The 23,931-nt window shown below is 43.3% G+C and overlaps 2 protein-coding genes across 4 annotated transcripts in view; one reads left to right on the forward strand and one right to left on the reverse strand.

Moving 5' to 3' along the window:
• PI4KA (phosphatidylinositol 4-kinase alpha) overlaps nt 1-23,931 on the reverse strand; it is a 205,370-nt gene that overhangs the window by 100,210 nt on the left and 81,229 nt on the right. The window lies entirely within an intron of this gene.
• On the forward strand, nt 594-22,929 carry SERPIND1 (serpin family D member 1). 3 transcript variants are annotated; one of them, XM_030219599.1, is made up of 6 exons: nt 610-699; nt 1,639-1,705; nt 5,225-6,115; nt 14,312-14,585; nt 14,879-15,020; nt 22,008-22,929. In XM_030219599.1, exons 3-6 carry the CDS (start codon nt 5,242-5,244, stop codon nt 22,197-22,199), a joined length of 1,482 nt encoding a protein of 493 aa, XP_030075459.1. In that variant the 5' UTR covers nt 610-699; nt 1,639-1,705; nt 5,225-5,241; the 3' UTR covers nt 22,200-22,929. The 3 variants fall into 3 exon arrangements, with proteins under 3 accessions (XP_030075460.1, XP_030075459.1, XP_030075461.1); XM_030219601.1 differs by having other exon boundaries at nt 1,643-1,705; XM_030219600.1 differs by lacking the exon at nt 1,639-1,705 and having other exon boundaries at nt 594-699.

Here is a 23,931-nt window from a genome sequence, read left to right on the forward strand (position 1 = left end):
CTATAAAATACTAAGTGGAGTGGAATGGGTAAGGGGTCATGGATTTGATATAACACCTTTCTGTGGTATATCCAAAGTGGTTTATATTTATAGACGTAACTCACTTGATTACCCTTTCCAAAAATATTAGGGAGCAAGCAATCAAGCTAGTAAATTTCAGACAAATTGGAGAAAATATTTCTTCACTCAGCGTATAATAAACTCTGAAATTCATTGGAAGAGAATGTAGTAAAAGCAGTTAAATAGGGTTTAAAAAACGGTTTGGACAAGTTTCTAAAAGAAAAGTCCATAAGCCATTATTAAGATGGACTTGGGAAAATCCATTGCTTATTCGTGGCTTAAGCAGAATATAATCTGTTTACTCTTTGGGATCATGCCAGGTACTTGTGACCTGGATTGGCTACTGCTTGATGGACCTTTGGTCTGTCCCAGTATGGTGATGCTTATGTACAAGGACGCTGAGCTCCCTGAATAGGAGCAACAGCAGCAGAACTGGAGGAGTCAGGGGGGTGGGAAGGTAGAGGTGGACATCCCAGCAAGCAGAAAAGAGCCAGCCCTGCTGTAGAGGTACTGGCTGATGTAGTGAATGTAGCAGTGTTTGATTTACGGTATGTTTACTTTGGGTGCTAGAATCAAAGTTCACAGTAAAACACTGTCAATCTGCTTGCTAGCTGGAAGCCTTCACGCAGTGGTACACAGGTAAGAGAACTTCTCATCTATCGAGAAGGCAAAATTCACAAAATCTGGTGTATAATAAGCAGATTCTGTTTTGGCAGTAACTGGAATATTTGTTACAAATGGCTCGATATAAGTGGTTGTACATCTGCCCACTGCCAGTCACCTGCACAGGAAATTTGTGTTCTTTTCTCCAGAATATGCGCATATAGAATGGTTTGATTTGAACTTGAGAAGTTTAGCTAGCTTTCCTCATCATGTATTTCAAGATTTAAAAGCAACAAAAATGAGTACAACTGATGCTCCCACTGGGGGAGGGTATAATAAGGCAGGAGGTGTTAATAGTAATTAATACATTTGCACTATAAGAGGGAATCGATCCCCTGAAAAGGGAGTGTGGGGCTGCTCTATGTCATAAGCTAGTCTGACTTGAAAACAAAAAGAACACCAGGAACAAACTCTGAAACCACAGTTCAAATACTAAACCTATTAGTTTAGCACAGACACAGAAGCTGCATGCTATTCTATAGAGGAAATCCTCTGCCATATTGACTGAGATGGAGGATCTCAGCTTGCTGTAAAAAAAAAATATATATATATATATATATATATATAATAAAGCATTTTGTATGTTTTAAAGATCTAGCTTACATAAAGCAGCATTATGTCTTTGATCCATAAATATAAAATTAAGCAGTCACACAGTGAACATCTTTAAGAATAGATAACAATTTTATGTTTTATTCCCCCACCCCACTCTCCCTACCTCCTAAACAAACTAAACCCTAACCCCCCCCCCCTCCACAAGTTTAAGGCTCATGTCATGTAACATTGTATGAGAAGGAAACAAAGCTAATGCCAACATGAAAAGCCAAGGAATATCAGACAACACACGAATTGCTCATGAAATAAACAAGCATAACTGCTTTTCCGGTGCTTTTTTTTCTTTTTTTTAACTTCCAGTAAGTAATCCATACTGCTTAATCTGTGGCGAGGGGAAACAAGAAGAAACCACAGAACTACAGAATTTGTAAGTTTCTGTGAATTGCTTCTACTGTCCCCCTCCCCCCACCCAGCCACCCCTTTGTAAAAGATCTCCCACAGATCAACTCAAACCAGTTTTGCCAAACTAGCTTATTACCCACGAGTTTGGACTTGTTATTTTTTGAAGTTGTGTGTAGCTTGTTTTTGGGCTTGTTCTTTTTTCTTTTTTTTGACTTGATATACCGCTGATTACCCACAACTGTCACCATGATAACATTGCAAGTAAGTGTGTCAGCCAGCGCTCAGTATCGCCTTTTCCTATCCTTTTTCGTTTTCTCATTGGCTATGGAAGGAGTTAATCACAACATGCACCGCCCCTGTATTAGGGCTGTCTTCTGACACCAGGGACATACTTTATAAAACACATAAAAAATTGGGCTTATTTTTAGGAACCAATATCACTTCCTTTTTAAGCAAAATGTGCTTATTTTTCCACAACTACCTGGCAACACTGACTCAAATCCAGGGCTTTTTTTTGAGGAGGTACTTGGGGGTACTGAGTACCGGCACCTTTTCCATTGTCTGCTAAAATTGACCCATGGATCCCAAGTTTTAATGAAACAGCTCAGGTTCTATACACCAATTCTGCCTTGTCATAGATTCTGTGACTGGTTGCAGGGGGCCTAGCTATTGTGGGGTTGGTCCCTCAATGATCATCCTACCCCTGAGGGGTGGCCTAGCATTTGAGTACTGGCACCTTTTTTGCTAGAAAAAATGCACTGCTCAAATCTCAGTAGAAACCAGGACAAGAGGATGTAAGCAGAAATAGGGCTGCAGCTCTTCTCTAAAACAAGAGCTGAAAGTGAGGGCAGGACCGAACTTCGAACAAAACATTCTAGGAGTTTTCTATTAGATGAAGCAAGATATTGTCAGATTCCCCAACATGAGGCAAGCATGCCCCCAACTAACTTACGGTCTTTACAGATTTTTCAGTACAAGCCAAAGTGCCCAGACAACAGACAGAAGTGCTGCTGTCTGCAAGGGCATCGGCAGTAGTTATCCCATACGAGCTCTGCACCTCTACCTGTGATTCCGGAACCAAATCCAAATTAAATGGGACCCAAATTCTAATAGCTTTGCAGGACATAATCATGCCTAACAGACTTTTATGAAGAAAAAAATGTGTCAAATATTCATCTCTAAAGATGGAACTTTTGTAGTCTGAAAAGGTCATGCTTTGAAAAGTGTAACAGCCTACTAAGACTCCAGTATTAATATGAAGTTCCCATATGCCCCATAAAAAGTTATTCAGCTTTTTGAGTGACATCTCTTGTGCTAAAAGTTGTCCTATCTAGTTCACTCAGCTCCTCAGCTCTCCATCCTAGTCCTTTTCCTTAAAGTAAGCATGACCTCTCTCTTGTCAACCAAAAAAAAAAAAGAACAAAAAAACCCCCATGTCATAAAAACAAAACAAAAACACATGGGCAAAGGAAGGTGATCCAGCACAAAACTGTCCTTTATTTTGGTAAATCACACAAATCTCTGATGTTACATGCAGACTCTAAACAGGACGTGTTTTGGCACTGTTGCTAGCATCAGGAGTCCATGAGTACTACTGGAAACAGCAATATGACCATCATGACATATAAAATAAAAATTTAAATGAAAAAGTGACATACTGTAAGATCTATGTCTGATCTTCAAGGTCCTGAGTACCTGAAGAATAGTATGATCCTCCACACACCACCAAGGACACTAAGGTCCTCCCAAGGACTATCACTAACTACACTCTCTCCAAAAGACATTACACGATGTGATACCCGCAAGCGAGCCTTCTCCAGAGTAGCCCCCACACTCTGGAATGCAATGCCTGAAAGGCTCCGCTTAACACAAAACTATCTTTACTTCAGGAAGCAGGTGAAAGCTTGGCTCTTCAACCAGGCCTTTAACGGAAGAAGTAACTAACTTGTTAGTCTCACTCACACGCACGAGTGACTTGGGAGTCAGGATGTACATACTGAAGTAGGACATGTTTATCCAATTCTACCCTAGCTGAGATAATATTTAACCATCTCTCTGACCTCATGTGAAACTTTCTTTAAATCAGTCACCTTACTTTCTAACTCTTCTTACTCTCTTACCTATCTATATGTTACATCTTTGCTTTACCCTTCACTATCAATTAAAATGTTCTATTACGTATTGTGTTGACATTGTAAGTAGGATATCATGCCATACTTTGAATTGTTATTTGAATATTTTTACTGCTGTAATTGCCTATTGCTCATGTTTGATCTATTCTTACTGTAACTCCACCTTGAGTGAATTCTTTCAAAAAAGCGGTAAATAAATCCAAATAAATAAATAAATGAGAAAACATGTCAATCACAGATAAACTTAATGCTGATTGTAAAAATAATGAACAAATAAATCAGTTAATTCATAAAGGCTTTAAAACATAAAAGAGCAAACAGACATAAATCACAACATTTACAAACATTAAAGGCAGCAGCAGCTCACCAACTGCAATCTTCAACCCCTGAAACATATTGTATTGGACCAAAATTCAATATACTTGATCAAAGAGGTAATCACATTGAACTCTGCCTTCCCATAATTGATGATTTGCAGCCTCATGTGTTGATCAGGGGCGTATCTGTGTGGGGCCACAGGGGCCTGGGCCCCCGCAGATTTCGCCCTGGACCCCCCTACTGCCGCCGTGGGTACCTTTGCTGGTGGGGGACCCCAACCCCCACCAGCCGAGGTCCGCTTCCTCCTGCCGCTGCGAGGTTTTTTAAGTTCATCGGGATTCGTCCTCCGTCACTCTGTGCTGCTGTTCAAAGAAGCTGCTAGCTGAATGCAGTTTCGGACTGAGTCTGACGTCGCTGCTGCACGTTGTACATGAGTCTGACGTCCTGCACGTACAACGTGCAGCAGCGACGTCAGACTCAGTCCGAAACTGCATTCAGCTAGCAGCTTCTTTGAACAGCAGCACAGAGTGACGGAGGACGAATCCCGATGAAGAACTTAAAAAACCTCGCAGCGGCAGGAGGAAGCAGACCTCGGCTGGTGGGGGTTGGGGTCCCCCACCAGCAAAGGTACCCACGGCGGCAGGGGAGGGGGGGGTCGGAAATGGTGGCGGCGGCAGCTGGGGGGGGCTATAATGTGCCCCCTCACTCTGGCTTCGGCCCCCGCTACCGCCGACTTTCAGATACGCCCCTGGTGTTGATATAATACATTAAATTGGAGGGCTGCTGCAACTCTGTTTTTTAAGTATTTCTTTGAATGACACATTTAAGAACACAAAGGCCACAGATTCAGTACTAATTGCCATCTAATCATATGTTAAGCCTTTATTAAGTAAGGGTACAGAAAACATGCTGCTCATAGCTGAACCATAAGACGTTCATTGGCTGACTCTTGTCTAGGAATAAGGTTAGTTTTTGAGAACTATTAACATTAAGGCCCAAAACAGTAATGTGGATTTACGACTAATATTGATCCAAAATACATACATAGTATGTTATGCCCTTTCTTATAGTATTTAACTTTCCATGTCTTCCAGCTGTGGTCTCTTACAGAATGAAGCTGCTATTACACCTTGCTGCTATTTCTCTGCTGATCCCTTTAGCCACCAGTGGAGTCAAACACATGATGGAGCACTTTACTGGTGAACCAGAAGCATTGTTATTACACGGGAGCCACAGGAACAACACCCAAACTGTGGATGCCCTCCCACTAGAGTTCCATAAGGAGAACACTGTGACCAATGACTTGATGGCAGAGGAGGAGGAAGAGGAGGATTACCTGGATCTGGATAAGATTTTAGGAGAATCCGATGATTACAGTGACATCATTGATGCCACTCCAGAGGGCCTGGACTCTGACACCAAAAGAGGGAATATTCTTGAGCTTTTCTCTGGTAAAAGCAGGATCCAGCGACTGAACATCCTCAATGCTGATTTTGGTTTCAATCTGTACCGGAGTCTGAAAGACACTACCAGCGCTTCAGAAAACATTCTAGTCTCTCCGGTGGCTATTTCCATTTCCATGGCTACTATGTCTTTAGGGTTGAGAGGGAAAACACTGCAGGAGGTGATGTTGGTTTCGGGCTTTGAGGATTTTGTCAATGCTAGCTCCCAATATGACATCATGACCATCCACAACCTCTTCCGCAAACTAACTCACCGCCTCTTCAGACGCAATTTTGGCTACACTTTGCGATCGGTTAATGATCTGTACATGCAAGACCATTTCTCCATCCATCCAACCTTCACAAACAAAATAAAAGAATTCTACTTTGCAGAAATCCAATCTGTAGACTTCTCAGATCCTGCCTTCATCAGCAGGGCTAACCAACGCATCCTGAAACTCTCTAAAGGCCTGATTAAGGAAGCATTAGTGCATGTACAACCTGCCTTGCTGATGCTGATTCTAAACTGTGTTTATTTCAAAGGTAAGTATTTACCTACCTTTCCACAAAGGCAGTACCAGTTTTTGCAGATCAAACTTTCTCTTTCCTCAGCTAACAGAACACAGCTATATGAAAAATATTACATGCTAGAGAAAGGATGGTGAAAACTGGTCCTACAGTCATAATATTCCCCCTAAAGACTTATGAGATATCTGTATACACTGGATTTCATAAGCATGTCAGTTTCATGGGAGGTTAGCCAGAAAATAAAGACCTGTTTGTGACTCAAAGAGCAACACTGGCCATCTTCCAGGAGAGCTGTATTATGAGGAGGTAACAGGTATTCTGAAGCATCTCTTATGATACAAGAAACTAAGAATCTAATATTGAAAGAGAGCTCAGTACAAACATTTAGGAACCTCCGTTGAGGGTAATAATAGTGTGCCTATACTGTAGCCCTATTCTATACAGGAAAGAAGGGCCTACTTTCCTTTACAGAATACATAGTGACATATCCTTTACAGAATACATAGTGACATAGTGAGGCATATTTTCAAAGCACTTAGCTTTCCAAAGTTCCATAGGTTTCTATGGAACTTTGGAAGGCTAAGTGCTTTGAAAATATGCCTCATAGTAACACAGTAGATGACGGCAGAAAAAGACCTGCACGGTCCATCCAGTCTGCCTAACAAGATAAACTCATATGTGCTACTTTTTGTGTATACCTTACCTTGATTTGTATCTGCCATTTTCAGGGCACAAACCGTAGAAGTCTTGCCTAGCACAAGCCTCGCCCCCCAACCACCATCCCTGCCTCCCCCATCGGCTCTGTCACCCAATCTCTGCTAAGCTTCTGAGGATCCATTTCTTCCGAACAGGATTCCTTTATGTTTATCCCACACATGTTTGAATTCCATTACCGTTTTCATCTCCACCACCTCCCGCGGGAGGGCATTCCAAGTATCCACCACTCTCTCCGTGAAAAAATACTTTCTGACATTTTTCTTGAGTCTGCCCCCCTTCAATCTCATTTCATGCCCTCTAGTTCTACCGCCTTCCCATCTCCTGAAAAGGTTCGTTTGCAGATTAATACCTTTCAAATACTTGAACGTCTGTATCATATCACCCGTTTCTCCTTTCCTCCAGGGTATACATGTTCAGGTCTGCAAGTCTCTCCTTATACGTCTTGTAACGCAAATCCCATACCATTTTTGTTGCTTTCCTTTGCACCGCTTCAATTTTTTTTACATCCTTCGCAAGATACGGCCTCCAAAACTGAACACAATACTCCAGGTGGGGCCTCACCAACGACTTATACAAGGGCATCAACACCTCCTGTTTTTCTGCTGGTCACACCTCTCTCTATACAGCCTAGCAACCTTCTCGCTACGGTCACCGCCTTGTCACACTGTTTCGTCGCCTTCAGATCCTCAGATACTATCACCCCAAGATCCCTCTCCCCGTCCGTACATATCAGTTTCTCCCCGCCTAACACATACGTCTCCCGTGGATTTCTACTCCCTAAGTGCATCACTTTGCATTTCTTCGCATTGAATTTGAACTGCCAAACCTTAGACCATTCTTCTAGCTTCTGCAGATCCTTTTTCATGTTTTCCACTCCCTCCCAGGTGTCCACTCTGTTACAAATCTTAGTATCATCCGCAAAAAGGCAAACTTTACCTTCTAACTCTTCGGCAATGTCACTCACAAATATATTGAACAGAATCGGCCCCAGCACCGATCCCTGAGGCACTCCACTACTCACCTTTCCCTAATCCGAACAAATTCCATTTACCACCACCCTCTGGCATCTGTCTGTCAACCATTTCCTAATCCAGTTCACCACTTCGGGTCCTATCTTCAGCCTGTCTAGTTTATTCAAGAGCCTCCTGTGGGGAACCGTGTCAAAAGCTTTGCTGAAATCTAAGTAGATTATGTCCATAGCACGTCCCTGATTCAATTCTCCGGTCACGATTTCCCTTTGGTAAAACCATGTTGTCTCAGATCTTGCAACTTATTGTCTTCCAGGAAATTCACTATCCTTTTCTTCAGCATCGCTTCCATTACTTTTCCAATAACCGAAGTGAGGCTTACCGGCCTGTAGTTTCCAGCTTCTTACCTATCACCACTTTTGTGAAGAGGGACCACATCCGCCATTCTCCACTCCCACGGAACCTCTCCCATCTCTAAGGATTTATTAAACAAATCTTTAAGAGGACCCGCCAGAACCTCTCTGAGCTCCCTCAATATCCTGGGGTGGATCCCGTCCGGTCCCATGGCTTTGTCCACCTTTAGATTTTGAAGTTGTTCATACACACTCTCTTCTGTGAACGGTGTTATATCTACTGTGTAACTAGTTATATACATGTCTACAATTTACGTTTCAACATTTTTATTGATGACAATTCAGAGTAAACATATATCCAACATTGCATATGTACTCAGAAAATCACATAGCAAAATATGCATATATTAAAAAAAAAAAAAAAAGACAATGATAAAATGTGTCATCAAACTTTTAACAATCTTAATCCTCACGATTCCTACCAACCCCCCCCCCCCCCCTCCATATTTGTTACGACTATTTTTAATGCCTTAGTGAGTTACATGCTACTGGGAGTCCACTCGTGTTGAATATCAAAGCATACAACAAACAAAGATCAAATCAAAGGTGTTACTCCATCATCAAATTAAGAGAAAGCCCATAAACCATCTTAAATCCAACTCCACCCTCCCTAAACTGTACCACGGCTATTCCAGTGGTGGATGGGAACTCATTGAAGCCATTTTCAAAACAGCAAAGTATAAAAGACCTATAGTAGAAAACATTTAAATGGGAGAATCTGTGGGATGAGCAGAACTATACAAAAAAGGGGAGCATCCCACAAAAACCAGTCCCACCTGACCCCGGAAAGATTACTTCCATTTCTCATACTATAACAAATCCCCAACCTCACCATAATGAAGCCTGAGAGACTGAGTTTCTTATAAACTCCCATAACTTTCCAATCTCAGAGGGGCTTTAAACTGAGTATCCCTACCCTTAACCCATATCCCCCCACCCAGGATACCCTATCCCAGTGATGGCGAACCTATGGCACGCGTGCCAGAGAGGGCACGCAGAGCCCTCTCCCTTGGCACGCGTGCCGTCGCTGGTCCGCCCACTCTCCTTCCGAGCACCAGTTCGGCCTCCCTCCTGCCCTCCCTCCAACCAACCAAACAAGCATTAGGCCGCCCCGCCCGTCCTCCGTCCCTCCCAGCACCAGGAACCCCCCTCCTCCTCTGAAATTTAAAAAGCATACCGTCCTACTCCTCGGGGTTAAGGCGGTGTGCGTCGGCAGCGGCAGCAAAACGCGTGTTCTTCATGCAGTGCGCCTTCGGCCTTGCTTTCTGTCTCTCAAGCTCTGGTCCCACCTATGGGGTGGGACCAGAGCTTGAGAGACAGAAGGCTGAAGGCACGCCGAACGAAGAACACGTGCTTCGCTGCCGACGCACGCCGCCTTAACCCCAAGGACGATACGCTTTTTAAATTTCAGAGGAGGAGGGGGGGTTCCTGGTGCTGGGAGGGAGGGCGGGCTGATGCTTGTTTGGTTGGAGGGAGGGTGGGTGGGAGGCAGGCCTGGTGCTGTGTGGTGCTGGGTGGGAGGGAGGCCTGATGCTGGGTGCTGCTGCTGCGTGCTGGGTGGGAGGGAGTCCTGCTACTGGGTGCTGCTGCTGCTGGGAGGGAGGGAGGCCTGATGCTGGGTGCTGGGAGGGAGGGAGGCCGGCCTGATGCTGGGTGCTGCTGGGTGGGAGGGAGGCCTGATGCTGGGTGCTGGGAGGGAGGCCTGCCTGGTGCTGGGAGGGAGGGCAGGGGGAGAGGAGGGTGGCTGGACATGAGTGGCTGGACATTTGTGGCTGTAGGGGAGAGGAGGGTTGCTGGACATGGATGGAGGGCAAGAAATGAAGAAGAAAGGAGGAAAGTAAAGAAATAAATGGAAAGGAAGCCCTGGAAACGGAGTTAAGAGGACAGATAGCAGCAGAATCGGATACTGAGCCAGCATGATCAGAAAAACAAAGTCACCAAACAAAGGTAGAAAAAAATCATTTTATTTTCATTTTAGTGTTTGGAATTTGTCCAATTTGAGAATTTACATCTGCTGTCTTATTTTGCACTGGGTATACTGGAGCTGTAACAGCTTAAGAAATGATTTATAATGAAAGAAAATCATGTTATTTTTTTCTCCAATACTAGTATAATATTTTCAATGATGTCTGTTTATATGCGCCATGGCTGGTGTAAGGGGTGTGGCTATCATAGGGGTGGAGTCATATGTGGTGACCCCGCCTATAATGAGTACCAGCACTTTGCGATAAATAATTCGATTTTGGGTTGCTGTTTGGGCACTCGGTCTCTGAAAGGTTTGCCATCACTGCCCTATCATGTCCCACTAGGCCTCCTCCTCCTCCAACCACTCATGAATGTAATTTGTTTAACAAACAGCTACGTCCTGAGGGTGATAAAACTTGAAGATAAGAATCCCAAATAATCAAAAATCTCTGTGTGCGTTTACGGGAGTAAGAGGCATCTCGAGCCTCCCAAAGAGCCAAAGCATGCACCTCGTTCCTCCACCCCCAAAATGAAGGGCATCCACAGAAACTCAAACCTGTAGCACATATTTAAGAGCCACCAGCCTCAACTTTCAAAATAAAAGGAACTTCCCTTTCCTGCCTATAGTCCCTGCAGGTACGGCTCCTAAAAAACAGGCCCACAGGGTCATAGGAACCAACAAGCGCAAAAAAGGTGGTTAATAGCTTCCAAAAGGCCTGAACCTTTGGACAGCTCCAGAAACAATGAAAAAATGAATTTTCCTCTGCAGAGCATTTAAGACATTGTGCATTAGGTATACGGTCCGCATGAAAAAGTTGCAACTGGGAAATGTAAGCCCTGTGTAGTAATCTAGTGTGTTCCCTTTAAGACAGTTGTCACTACCATCTGTGGTGTCTTTTTCAAAGCCAAAAGTAGATTCCAGTCACATGGGGGGGGGGGGGGGGGGGGGGGGGGGTCCCAAGATCCAGTTCCCATCTAGCTCACAGCCAATCAAGATCCTTCCCTGCCAGCTATTCATTAAGGGCTCTATGAAGACCAGCCGTAGACAGCTTTTCTTCAGATGTAGAAGTAAAAAAAGTCTTAAAATTTTCCCCTATCTGTACTGCTAACACTGCCCGGAGCAGTGTAGAAATATAATGCTTTAGCTGGCAGTAAGCAAAGCGGTCTCCCCACCCCCTAGAATCCAAGGCTATAAGGTCATCCAATGGTTTCAACTCTCCCACTTGAGTCAGTACATGTTCCAATAAAATCAAGCCCCGGGTTTCCCACTTAACAAATGCTTCAATTTCTCATCCAGGCAGGATAGTAAGATTGCCACGGAGGAGCAGCTGATCTGTCGCCACTGAATCCCCCCTAACACGCTCACCAAAAACCTCCAAACTGCCCATAAAGGCCAAAGAAGTACATTCTGACCCTCAAAATGTGGAAGCAAACATGTCTACAATTTAGACGCAAGTACTTACACCAGCCACAGAGCTCACGGTTAGACTGCTAACATACACAAATAAATTATATCATTCTATGATTTACACAAGTAAATCACCCTGCCAAGATTCTGCACCCTGCCAAGATTCTGCCCACCTCCAAACTACATACCACTGCATTTAGACCCCTTTTTATAGAGCAGAACGTAGCTAGAATATTGATGTTTACATGCGGATATGCACACATACATATGTACATGTCAGTATTCTGGTCATTTGCGTAAGTACTTGGCACCACTTTATAGATAACTAGACAAAGATAGGACAGCAATTTTTTCCCTCCTAATTTTATCCTGATAGTTTATCTGGATAGAGGTCTGAACACTGCTGCTAACCTGATAATTGCCAGCTGTGCTGATGCACTGCCCTAGCTCTATCCAGACAGTGCCATGGCAATCAGCAATGATTTTCAGTGGCACTTGAAAATCACCAGATATCCCAGTTAGTGGTTCTTACCAAACAGCAGATAGTGCTATTCAGATAAGTATTTCTGAATACTGACCCACAAAGTTTCTGCTGACAATTCATCAAAACTTCGGTTCCCAAATTTAGACCTGCTCTTCATTTTCTGAGATTTGGGGGTAATTCTATAAAATATTTTCTGTGTGAAATGCATATTTTAATGCAGAAGAGGCTCTCATAAAACTACACAGCCAAATAAAAACCAAACACTGGCATACTGGTGTTCGCTTACATGTGTGCTGCACTTGGGCTTTGCAAGGGGTAGAGTTTGAGTGCAGCAGAGGGAGACTTTGATGTATGTGCATATTTTACAAAACACACAAGCACACATACACACACTTACATATTCTTTGAGCAAATGTAAATTTGTGTGTGAGGATTTGTGCACTGAGGCTGGTTCTGGATGCCTAACAGAAAATGACACGGGGACAAAGCTTGTCCCTGTCCACGCCCTGTCCCTGGGGCTCTGCCCCCATCCCCTCAGGCTCTGTCCTCATCTGCACAAGCTTCAAATTAGAGAAACAAAGTTTGTCCCCGTTCCCATGGGCTATGTCCCTGTTCACGCCCTGTCCTCATGGGCTCTATCTCTGTCCCTGTCGTCCTGGGCTCTGTCCTCATCTGCAGACCTCGAACACTTATGATTTAATATTTAATTCTTTTTATCACAGTATAAAAAGGAACAATATTCTTTACAACTGTTGTTTCTAAATCACAAACAGAAGACAATAACAACGAGCAATTATAATAACCCCCCCCCCCCCCCACTCTCCCAACCCCAACAATAGCCGACTTCTACTACTACAAAATACAACACACATGTATGTCCCAGCAGGGGAGCAATATGCCCTATGAAGCACTGTTATGATTTTTTAAATCTGTGGATGAATAATAAGTCATCAAGAATCTCAGGATTCAGTCTAGCTCTGTCTTCCACAGTCCTTCCTGCAACAGAATATGTCTTCTCAGAAGATGTGCTGATAGCAGGAATGCACAGGATCCCCTGTGGCCAACACTTTTGCTTGTTTTTCCAAAAAAATCAAAACATCGTCATCTGTTTTGCTCAAACAAACTGTCTAATTCATTAATAGCCATCAAAGTAGAGAATGACAAGGACAAAGTTCGTCCCTGTCCCCATCTCCGTATGTCATTCTTTACCTCGAACACTTATGATTTTATATGTAGTGCAACTGTTGTATATAAATCACAAGTAGAAAACAATAACAAGCAACTATAGTAACCCCCCCACCATCCTTTTTCCCTTACAACCCCAACAATAGCTGATTCTACTACCCCAAGGAACCCTAATCCACTCTGTTAAAATATCCAGTGGTACAAAACACAAACCGCTCTGTATGCCACCTCCCTCCTTCAACTTAAGGTAGGGGGGTGAGGAAGGGCCGCTAGACCACCAGGTGGGGGGGGGGGGGGATTAACCCGCAGCCCACTGGGCCACCAGGGACATCCGACAGATGTTGGGAGGGTTGAGGGGGCTGGAGACCCCCAGGATCTCCAGCCCCCACTGAACCTTTGTCAGTGGGGAGGTCGGGGGGACTGGAGGTCTCCCGGACATCCAGCCCCCTGTTGCTGGGGGAGAGGGGAGGAAGGATTCCAGCCAGGGCTGCTGAACCTGTTGGGGGTGGGGGGTCGGGTCCCTGTTTCATTTATGTAGTTGGGGTTGGGGTCTGGTGGTCCCATGGACCTCCAGCCCTTTTGTTTGACAGGTCTGGGCTTCTGACAGCCCAGACCTGTTAAACAAGTGCAGGAGGATTGTGCCTGAGTGTATGCTCAGACACAATCCTCCCACACTTCTACCCCATGATCAGAGAGAATTGGGTGCTTAAATTTGCATGCAATTATCTCTGATCATAGGTCTGGAAAAGCCCCGCGCTGTTCCAGCACTAGTTTTAGAGCACTGTTTGGAACAGCGCAGGGTTTTTGATCATCTGCCTATGAGTTAGGCTATTCCATAAAACAGGTCTGCCTACACAAAACATCCTAACTGGATCCTCAGCTGAATGGACCTGATGAAAAGAGCACCTTTGAGAAAAGCTTCTGTATTAGCAGGTACTAATGGTTACAAGCTCTTTAACTTATTAGTGTCTATGCTTTTAATAGGTATCTGAAAAGCTTTCCTAAGAATAGTCTTGAACGCTTCCACACAGAAGATGACTAAAAACAATCCTTGTATCTCTGAATGTACAGGAACCTGGGAAATCAAGTTTCCGGTGGAACAAACCGAAAATTTAAATTTCCGCCTTAATGAAAGACAGGTTGTGAAGGTACCCATGATGAAAACAAAGGGGAACTTCTTGGTGACTGCAGATCATGAGCTGGACTGTGGAGTGCTTCAACTACCCTACATTGGAAACATCAGCATGCTGATTGTGATGCCACACACACTGTCTGGCATGAAACTTCTAGAGAAGCAGCTAACCCCCCAGGTGGTGGAGAGATGGCAGAGCATCATGGCAAACAGGTGCTTCTAAGAACGTCTGACACTTGCAGGGGAATGGGATAGCTTAAAACACTTGTATGAATGGGGTACGTTAAAGGAGAAGGCAAAAGCAACAAGGGGATTCAAAGTCTCAGGAAGGAGGGAGGAGTAAGTGGATGTGTTAAGCAGGCCAGAATGAGAACAGGATGTATTCTGGGATGTCTGGATGAGGGGAGAGGACATGCTGACCATGTGGTTAATGACAAAAGTAATTGGTGATAAAACAAAATACAGAAATTGACTGCTGCTCCTAAAACATTTCTTTCTTCAATAAGAACAAGAGAAGTTTTTCTGCCTCGGTTCAGACTGGAGAAGAATTATGACATGACACAAGTTTTGACCTCAATGGGAATCAAAGACCTGTTCAATTTTGGAAACTTCTCTGGGATATCAGATAAGAGCATCAATGTCGGCCTGGTAAGTTGACCTGATGCCACCATAATATTTGGTGTGGTTCAACTTCTCCATGTCCCATTTCAGTACAAACTGTTCTTGCCCTGTACATGTTGCGTTTTAAAACAGACTGTCTCTAGTCTTATCTTTTAGGTAAATGATTTTTGAACACAGGACTTCCTTAACATTTTTGAATCCTTCTCTGCATCTCTATCAAACTAATCAGCTATCAAACTGAGTCTAGAGTGAGATTGTTTTGTATTTCATTTTTTTTCTTTTACTTTTCTGTTGATGCGCTTTGTATTTGTTTACTCCTTGGGGAATTCTGCCCTACTGAGTAATGCAGAATTTGCACAAAATTCCCCCACCTCAGCAGACTATGCAGAATTCTGCCTTTTCTGCGTAGAATTTTGTGCAGTCTGCTGTTGCATTGCAGCGCGGCACAGATGCTTCATTTCCAGCTGCCTCCCTCCCTCCCTGCACACACACACCACCCCAGCATGTCACAAGAAGGAGCTGCAAAGCACACATTGGGCTGCTTCTTCCTTCTCTGCTGCCTTGGTCCCTGCCAGTTCCTTTAAGTCGCATGGCTGTATGGAAGCCTGTGCAGCTCAAAGGAACAGTCGGGCCCAAGAGGAGCAAGAAGAAGCCCGATGTACTGTAAGCACTGGAGAAAGGTGGATGGAGCGTGTGTGCAGTGGAGCAGAGAAGGGTAAGGTGGGAGTTTGCCTGGGAGAGGGGGGAAAGAGATCTTGGGAGTGGACAGAGCAGGGGCTTTGCTGGAGTTAGGAGGAGAGCATAGGGAGGGCTGTGAAAGCTGGGGAGAGAGAACTCTAGAAGGCAGAATGCTGCTAGAGGGTGAAAAGAAAGAGGACAAAGGAGGAGGAGAAAAACTGGAGATAAACGTCTAGGACGAGGGGTAGAGAAAGCTTGGGACTGAACTTACCAGGGGAAAGGATACAAGCTAAGAGAGACAAACGGTGGAACCTGAGGAGGAAAAATGCTGTGGTGGTAGGAAGGTATTTCATGCCTGGGGGTGGGAGGGAAGAGAAGCTAGGCCTTATAATGTGGGAATTCTATGCAAGAAAATTACAAATATAGTGAGAAGTTTGCACAATTTTCAAATAATGTGGGCATTTTCAATTTTTTTTTTGCGCAGAATTCCCCCAGGTGTAATTTGATGTATGGCAGAGAAGGTGAAAGAAATCTTAAATTATATTTTGCAGGGTTTTTTTTAAATTGAAACAAACATTCTCCAATCTATTTTTGGCCTGGCAGTTTCTTCCCTCTTTTGTGGCCTCTACTGAGGCTACGACCCATAGCCTTTCTTTGACCCATTCTTAAATCCTCACAACCACCGATCACCCAGAAACAACCACCCAAGCTGCTTCTGCCGTAATCTAACAGATCTGTACCCAGAATCTGGCCAGTGGCAGGAAAGTAAAGTTGCTTACCTGTAACATAGTTCTCCTTAGACAGCAGGATAAATTAGCTACACACATAGGTTTGATGTCCATTTTGACGGCTACAGTTCAGATCTATACTCCCAGAGCCCAGCAAGCACTTAAAAAAAACTCTCTGGGCTTATGTGGATGCTCCCTCCCAAGGATACAAAACCCCTCCTCAGTCCGTACTAGAGCTAAGTGAATTGGACTTCAACTGAGAAGGGAAGTGGAAGGATTATGTGGCTGATTTATCCCACTGGCCACGGAGAACCTACATTACAGGCAAACAACTTCACTTTCTCCATTGACAAGCAGGATATAATCAGCCACACATATGGATTGATTCCAAGCTGAGGGTGCAAGAGTAATTGGTAGTTTACTTGTCTTCAGCTAAGCTTTGCACTCGAGAAAAACACTGTGGTAGGTTGAAGCAAAGGAGAATGGTAACATATTTATAATCATTGGGTATGGAATGAAATGAAAATGATAAAAATACCCCAGAGCTCCTGCAAAGATACTGCTGAAGTGGAGTGAGAATATTGTGCCACTCTAAAATATGAAAAAAAATATATTGCATGTTGTATATTGAAGGTCTTGGTCTTGGGGCTTAGAAGTATACTGAGCTGCTGACTTCTCTGACTGGGCTAAGGAAACCACTGTTTGAACCACATATTAAGCTGTGGGTTGAAGACAACTGATCTGCAGATAATTTGTTCTAGGACACTGATATGACTGGAAGAGTGAGGAAAGAGAATCCTGGTTCATGCTGGGCTGCATTTGCTCACACGAGATGGACATTTGCAATGTAGGGTGAATGAAAATGCCAAGGCCAATTATTATTGTTTATTTAGTCCAAGATGAACTTGCTGAGTGTTTTAGTTATGGTTCTTTTGGTTGGTTGCCCTTTGCTGCTCTGCAACATTTATGTGCTTAATATTTTTGATCAAAAGTTTTGGGGGGGCTTGATTGACCTCTTAGCTCCCTTTCAAGCTGGCAACGTTATTGTGGGAAGAGATTTAAATTTGGTATATGATCCTCTCTGGGATAAATCACCGCCAGCTTCCTGAGGCTCTGCTAAGATCTTTGGGGGCCTACCTCTTTGTAACATTTCACATCTGATTGATGTATGATGATGTGTATTACACCTTACACTTACATTTATCCTATGCTCATTCCACACAATCCTGGATCGATTACTTTTTAGTTTCTAGTATTTTTTTTTCTAAAATCCCAATAGCAGAGCAAAGCCCCAACGGGGTGTCGGACCACAATATAATCTGGTTTCAGTTAGATATACGCCCTGGGGTCGCTCAGGGCTTTAACTGGCGGTTTCCCTTGGACCTTTAAGTTTCATGCTTTTCTTTTGGATAGATGGGAATCTTTTAAATTTCATAATGGGACATGCCAATCAGCCTGACCTCTATTGGGAAATGGCAAAGTCCATGCTGTGGAGGGGGGGGGGGGGGGGGGGGGGGGGGTAATAATATCATATAAGGTTTGAGCTAGGAAACTGAAAGATAAAGAAATACTCCAATTGGAGCGGTTGGTAAGATACCATAGAATACAAAACGGGGAACATCCGAGTCCCAGAAGACCGCCTTACTGAATTCTCAGAGGGAGTTGAACGAATTGCTGCACCAGCGGACAGTTAAGTCCCAATTATACTATAAATACCAATTCTTCCTTCATGGTAACAAGTCGGGGTGACACTGGAACGTCTAGCTAGGGGCAAAAGGGGGCCCTCCCATATTCTTCAATTGTGAGGTCTAGGAGGTCGTGTTTTACACTCTGATTCTGCGATCACTGATCATTTTTGTCAAGTCTATGAGCTCCTCTATGCGGCATCAGATGAAAGCATGCCAGATAGTACTTGGATAATTTGAAACTCCCCCAGCTTTTGTCTGGCCAGCAGGAGTTTCTTAATGCTCCTATTATGGAAGGGGATGTAATGTTGGCCATACAGCAGAACGCATTTCACAAGGCGCCTGGCTCCAACAAGTATCACATGGAGATTTATAAGTTTCTTTAAGAACAGGTTCAATGCCCTCTTCTTTGTTTGTTTAACTCTAAGGTCTCTACCGGGACTATGCCAGAGTCTTTCAAAACTGCCCAAATGATTGTGCTGCTGAAACCAGGGAGGGATCCAGAGGATCCAAGGTCCCCCAGGGCCATTTCCAGAGGGAGTCCTTACCGCCACCTATTCAGGCGATGGTAAGGGCTCCTGTACTAACCTGGCAGTAACCAGGCAGCACTACAAAAATAAAAAATATTTTTGTCACACTGGAAATGGTGTGCGCTGGGGTGGGTACTATCGCCAGGTTCCTGATTTGGAGCATAGCAAAGCAGCGGTACATATACCGCCACTTTGTAAAAGAGGCCCAAAGTTTGTAAAAGGATCACCTAAATAATTTCTACTACTAGCAGGTAGCAGAAGTTAACATCAAGGTTGCTTAAACTTTATGGGGGGAAATATGAAACAGGACTAAAAAAAAATAGTCAAAGAAATTCCACTGAACATAAAACTTCTCTCTTGGGGTTTTTTGGGGGGAGGGGGGGAAGAACCCTTTAGAGACTAAATGAATTCTTTGCTTCGGTCTTTACCAAGGAGGCTGTGGGGGACATACCAGAAATGGTATTCAATGCTGATGAGTTCGAGAAACAAACAAATCTCTGTAAACCTGGAAGATGCATGGGGCAATTTGATAAGATTAAAAAGTAACAAAAATCACTTGGATCGGATGGTATACATCCCAGCGTACTGATAGAACTGAAAAATGAACTTGCAGAGCTATTGTTAGTAATATATAATGTATCTTTAAAATCATGCATGGTACCAGAAGACTAGAGGGTGGCCAACATGACACCAATTTTTAAAAAGGGTTCCAGAGGTGATCCGAGAAATTATAAACCGGTGAGCCCGACATCGGTGCCGGGCAAAATGATAGATACTATTATAAAGAACAAAATTGCCTAGCATATATATATGCATGGATTAATGAGACAAAGCCAACATGAATTTAGTCAAGGGAAATCTTGCCTCACCAATCTACTATATTTTATTTATTTATTACATTTGTATCCCGCGCTTTCCCACACATTGCAGGCTCAATGTGGCTTACATAGTGAATACAATTACAATCATAAAGACTTTAAGGAGGTTATTATAAGTTGTAGTAAACATATTAAAAGTAGTGTTTTGAGGAAGGTGAGTTGAGCAAGTCAGGAGCAACAAAGGTAGGATAAGCAAAAGGAAAAGAGATTTGGGAGGGGTAAGGAGAGGGAGGATGGAGAGGAAAAGATGAAGGGCAAAGGATGGGAGGGGTAAGGAAGGGAGGATGGAGAGGAAAAGATAAAGGGCAAAGGATGGATAGGAAAAGGTAAGGGCATAAGGAGATTGGGAGATATAGTCTGAGGTATAATAGTCATCAGGTCCCAGATTTGAAGGAAGAGTTTAAAGCTAAGTAGGGTCAGGCGAATAAGCTGTCTTGAAGAGATGGGTCTTCAGCATTTTCCTGACGGGTAAATGATCGTTGATTGTTCGGATGGATCTTGGCAAGGTGTTCAAAAGTTGGCTGCCCAGGAAGGAGAAACTGGATGCATAGAAGGTCTTATATTTAATACCTTTGCAATTTGGGAGGTGTAAGTTAAGATGGGTACGAGATGACGATGATCTATTTCTAGCTGTGAGGTCGATAAGGTTGTTCATATAATTGGGGGATTCACCACATATAATCCTGTGAATCACAGTATAGATTTTAAAATGTATTCTTTCTCTGATGGGAAGCCAATGAAGCCTCTCTCTAAGAGGTGTAGCACTGTCAAATCTTGACTTGCCAAAGATAAGTCTGGCAGCTGTGTTTTGGGTAGTCTGAAGCCTCTTGAGGATTTGGGTCTTGCATCCTAGGAAAACACTGTTGCAGTAGTCTGCGTGTATGAGTACTGTGGATTGTACTATGTTCCGGAAGGTGTTCAAGGGATATTTATTTGAAGGGCTGAATAACTATGTGGACAAAGGTGAGCATCTGGGCATCTGGTTGTTCAAAAAGCATAAACGACTCCTAAGGAAATTATAAAGTTATGGGATAGGAGGGAGTGTTCTATTGTGGATTAAGAACTGGTTAAAAGATAGAAAACAGAAGGGGTGGGGGTGGGGGGGTCTGTGCTGGGACCACTGTCTTTAATATATTTATAAATGATCTAGAGATAGGAACAACCAGTGAGATAATTAAATTTGCAGATGACGCAAATTTATTCAAATTTGTTAAATCACAAGAGGATTTTGAAAAATTGCAAGAGGACCTTAAGAGATGGAGACTGGGCATCCAAATGGCAGATGACATTTAATGTGAGCAAGTGCAAAGTGATGCATCTACATTGTAGAAGCATCACTTTGCACTTGCTCACATTAAATACAAGAGAAACCCAAACTATAGGTATGTCATAGAAGGTTCTCCACTAGAAGATACCACCCTGGAAAAAGAGGTAGGTGTGATCATTGATACATTGAAATCCTCTGCTTAGTGTGAAGCGACAGCTAAGAAAGCAATTATTAGGAACTATTAGGAAAGGCTCCATGGTGCGACTGCACCTAGCATACTCTGTGCAATTCTGGTCACTGCATCTCAAAAAAGATATAGAAGGGCAACAAAAATGATAAAGGGTTTGGGACGGCTTAATCTATGAGGAAAGGCTAAAGAGGTTAGGGCTCTTCAGCTTGGAGAAGAGATGGCTGAGGGAAGATATAATACAGGTCTGTAAAATACTGAGTGGAGTGGAACAGGTAGATGTGAATCGCTTGTTTACTCTTTCCAAAAATACAAGGATTAGGGGGCATGCAGTGAAGCTACGAAGTAGTACATTTCATCAAACTGGAAAATATATTTCTTCACTTAACATGTAATTAAACACTGGAATTTGTTACCAGAGAATGTGGCAAAAGCAGTTAGCTTAGCAGGGTTTAAAAAATAAGGCTTGGCTAATTTCCTAAAAGAATAGTCCATAAGCCATTATTAAGATGGACTTGGGAAAATCCACTGCTTATTTCTAAGATAAGCAGTATAAAATCCGTTTTACTCTTTTGGGATCTTGCCAGGTACTTGTGACCTGGATTGGCCACTGCTGGAAACAGGATACCGGGCTTGATGTACCTTCGATCTGTCCCAGTACGTTAAGGGCTCAGGCTGGTTTTAGGCACACGCTGGTTTCAGTTTTACCACATGCCCTTTTCCCAACCCATTAAAAAAAGCCCTTTTTTGCAGATGCAGTACCACAGGCCACTTTTTACTATGGCTTAGTAAAAGGATCCCTTAGACAGTTAAGGTCTGAATATTGACACTTAATCACATAAGAATTTTCTAAGGTCTTGCTAGGTTCTGGGAAGGAAGTTCTGAGTTGTAGTCATCAGGATGAATGTCAAACCCATGTGTGGCTGATTTATCTTGCTTGCTCATGGAGAACTCCTTGCTCTCCAGGGCTGTCATTAATACCATGAAAAGGATGTCCTATTTAAAAGTGTTGTTCCACTAACCAATCACTGACTTTCTCTGTCTTCTCTCCATTTGCACAGTTCAAGCACCAAGGTACAATCACTGTCAATGAGGAAGGCACTGAGGCTGCAGCTGTGACCACAGTGGGGTTCATGCCCCTCTCCATCCAGGCCCGCTTTGTCGCTGATCGCCCCTTTTTGTTTCTCATCTATGAGCATCGCACCAAGTGCTTACTATTCATGGGGAGAGTTGCCGACCCTACTAAGTTTTAAGTTGATAGAGCTTTCTTCTGTTCACTCTATGTATTCACACTGCACCTGACCCCAAGCTTAGCACCAACCTTTAGCAGAACCTTCAGTGGACAGGCCCAGACCACTGCAGGAATGCTGCACTGCTGACCTCCCTTCTCTTTGCTTTGTAACTGCTCCTGCACACTGCGGTTATTGTAGTTCAAAAAGCTTCTTGGGTTGTGACTCCTCTTTTTCACATCTGCTGCAGCTTCTCAATGAGAGGTCAGTGGGAAGGTCTCAAAAAGAGAACACATGGCCAGAGCCTGTCCTCTCAGCTGCAACCCTCACTAACCTTTGCATTGTATTTTCTGTCTGATGTCTGAAGAACTATTATCCAGCACATATTTCCACAAACTGTACAGTGTTTACAATATAATTCCTTATTCGGCCAGCTACAAAAAGCCCTTTGCTTTTCTCAAAGGAGGTCAACAGAACTTTAGAATTTAGCAGGAAGACAAAATAAAGCTTTTGGAAAACAGTATAATAAACTCTTCTATCCCTTCCTAGACCCTGAACACATCTCAATCACTGTACCAGCATAACATTTTCCATTCCAGTGCAACACCTGCCCAGAACTCATCAGCAACAATATCAACAGCACACAGTGAATTCCCCTCCTCAGCATTAAAGCTTCAGAGATACAAAAAGTATAAAAATGAAACAGCTTTGCTGTCAGGCCTTATGTGCCTTGAATAAATACTGTTGAAAAGAATGGCAATAAAAAGTTGGCTGTTTTTGTTTCCTGTGCACAAGTTATTGGAGGGTCTTTCAAATATGAGATCAATTGCCACCGATTACAGTAAAACAAATAAAGTGTGGCCGTCTGTCTTTGTGATTCCAAAAACGGGGCCACAAGAAATTCTCTAACTCATAATTAAAAGAAGCCATCATTGCAATCATTAGTAAAGTGCCTTCTCAGCATGACTATGTCCATGTCCTGGTACTTCATGGTGTAAACACAGAAGGCTCCTTTTCTGTAAGCAGAAGTACACACACTCCAGCCAATATTCAAGCACAAGCCATCTACATATATTGTCTTTGAAAATCAGCTCATAATATGGATTGAAGCAGGTACATATCTTATCCATTTCTTCAAACTTACTCATTTGAAGCAAAGTATAAACAGTTTAAATTACAGTTCATGCAACAAAGCTTCAGGCACTGGTAAACAGTGGTATAAACGCAATTTTCAAAGCAATTTGACTAGGCTGTCCAGGTCTGGAGCTTTAAGAGTTCTAACCCAGTGGGGAGCAAATGCCTCACATACATGGAACTGGGAGACAGAGCCACTGTTGCAGAGAAATTCTTGGCTTCATCAACAGGTCAAAGAAAGAAATCACCATGCCTGCAGTGTCTGCTTGGAATCCATTGTGCAATCTTGTTCAATATTTGCTTTCAACCCCCTAATGTAACCATTAACTCCTCTGAAGACTGGTGCAGTTTATTTTAGGCCGAAGTTTAAGGGAACATTATGAGCTGCCTTTACTAAAGTATGCTAATGTGCATTATTAGTAACTGGATCCCACTGTAGTAAACAATGTATGTTCTTTAAGAAAGAGTCATAACTATGAATATTTATTCTGCTTTTACTTCTGGCCCCCACAGTTCCTAAACATCACATACTTTGGAAGTTAGCTAGATAAATCTTTGGGGTTTAAACTCCCCCTCAGCCTTCTATACTGACAGGTACAAGCTGTCCATGCAAATCATTTGA

The sequence above is a fragment of the Microcaecilia unicolor genome, chromosome 11, assembly GCF_901765095.1.
Source record: "Microcaecilia unicolor chromosome 11, aMicUni1.1, whole genome shotgun sequence".
Classification (NCBI taxonomy): Eukaryota; Metazoa; Chordata; class Amphibia; order Gymnophiona; family Siphonopidae; genus Microcaecilia; species Microcaecilia unicolor.

Excerpts from the sequence above, each read along its gene's own strand:
- SERPIND1 (XM_030219600.1), top strand. The coding sequence starts at position 5,242 with ATGAAGCTGCTATTACACCTTGCTGCTATTTCTCTGCTGATCCCTTTA. Across the intron at positions 14,586-14,878 it reads CAGAGCATCATGGCAAACAG|AACAAGAGAAGTTTTTCTGC; the intron begins GTGCTTCTAAGA and ends TTCTTCAATAAG. Across the intron at positions 15,021-22,007 it reads AGAGCATCAATGTCGGCCTG|TTCAAGCACCAAGGTACAAT; the intron begins GTAAGTTGACCT and ends CCATTTGCACAG.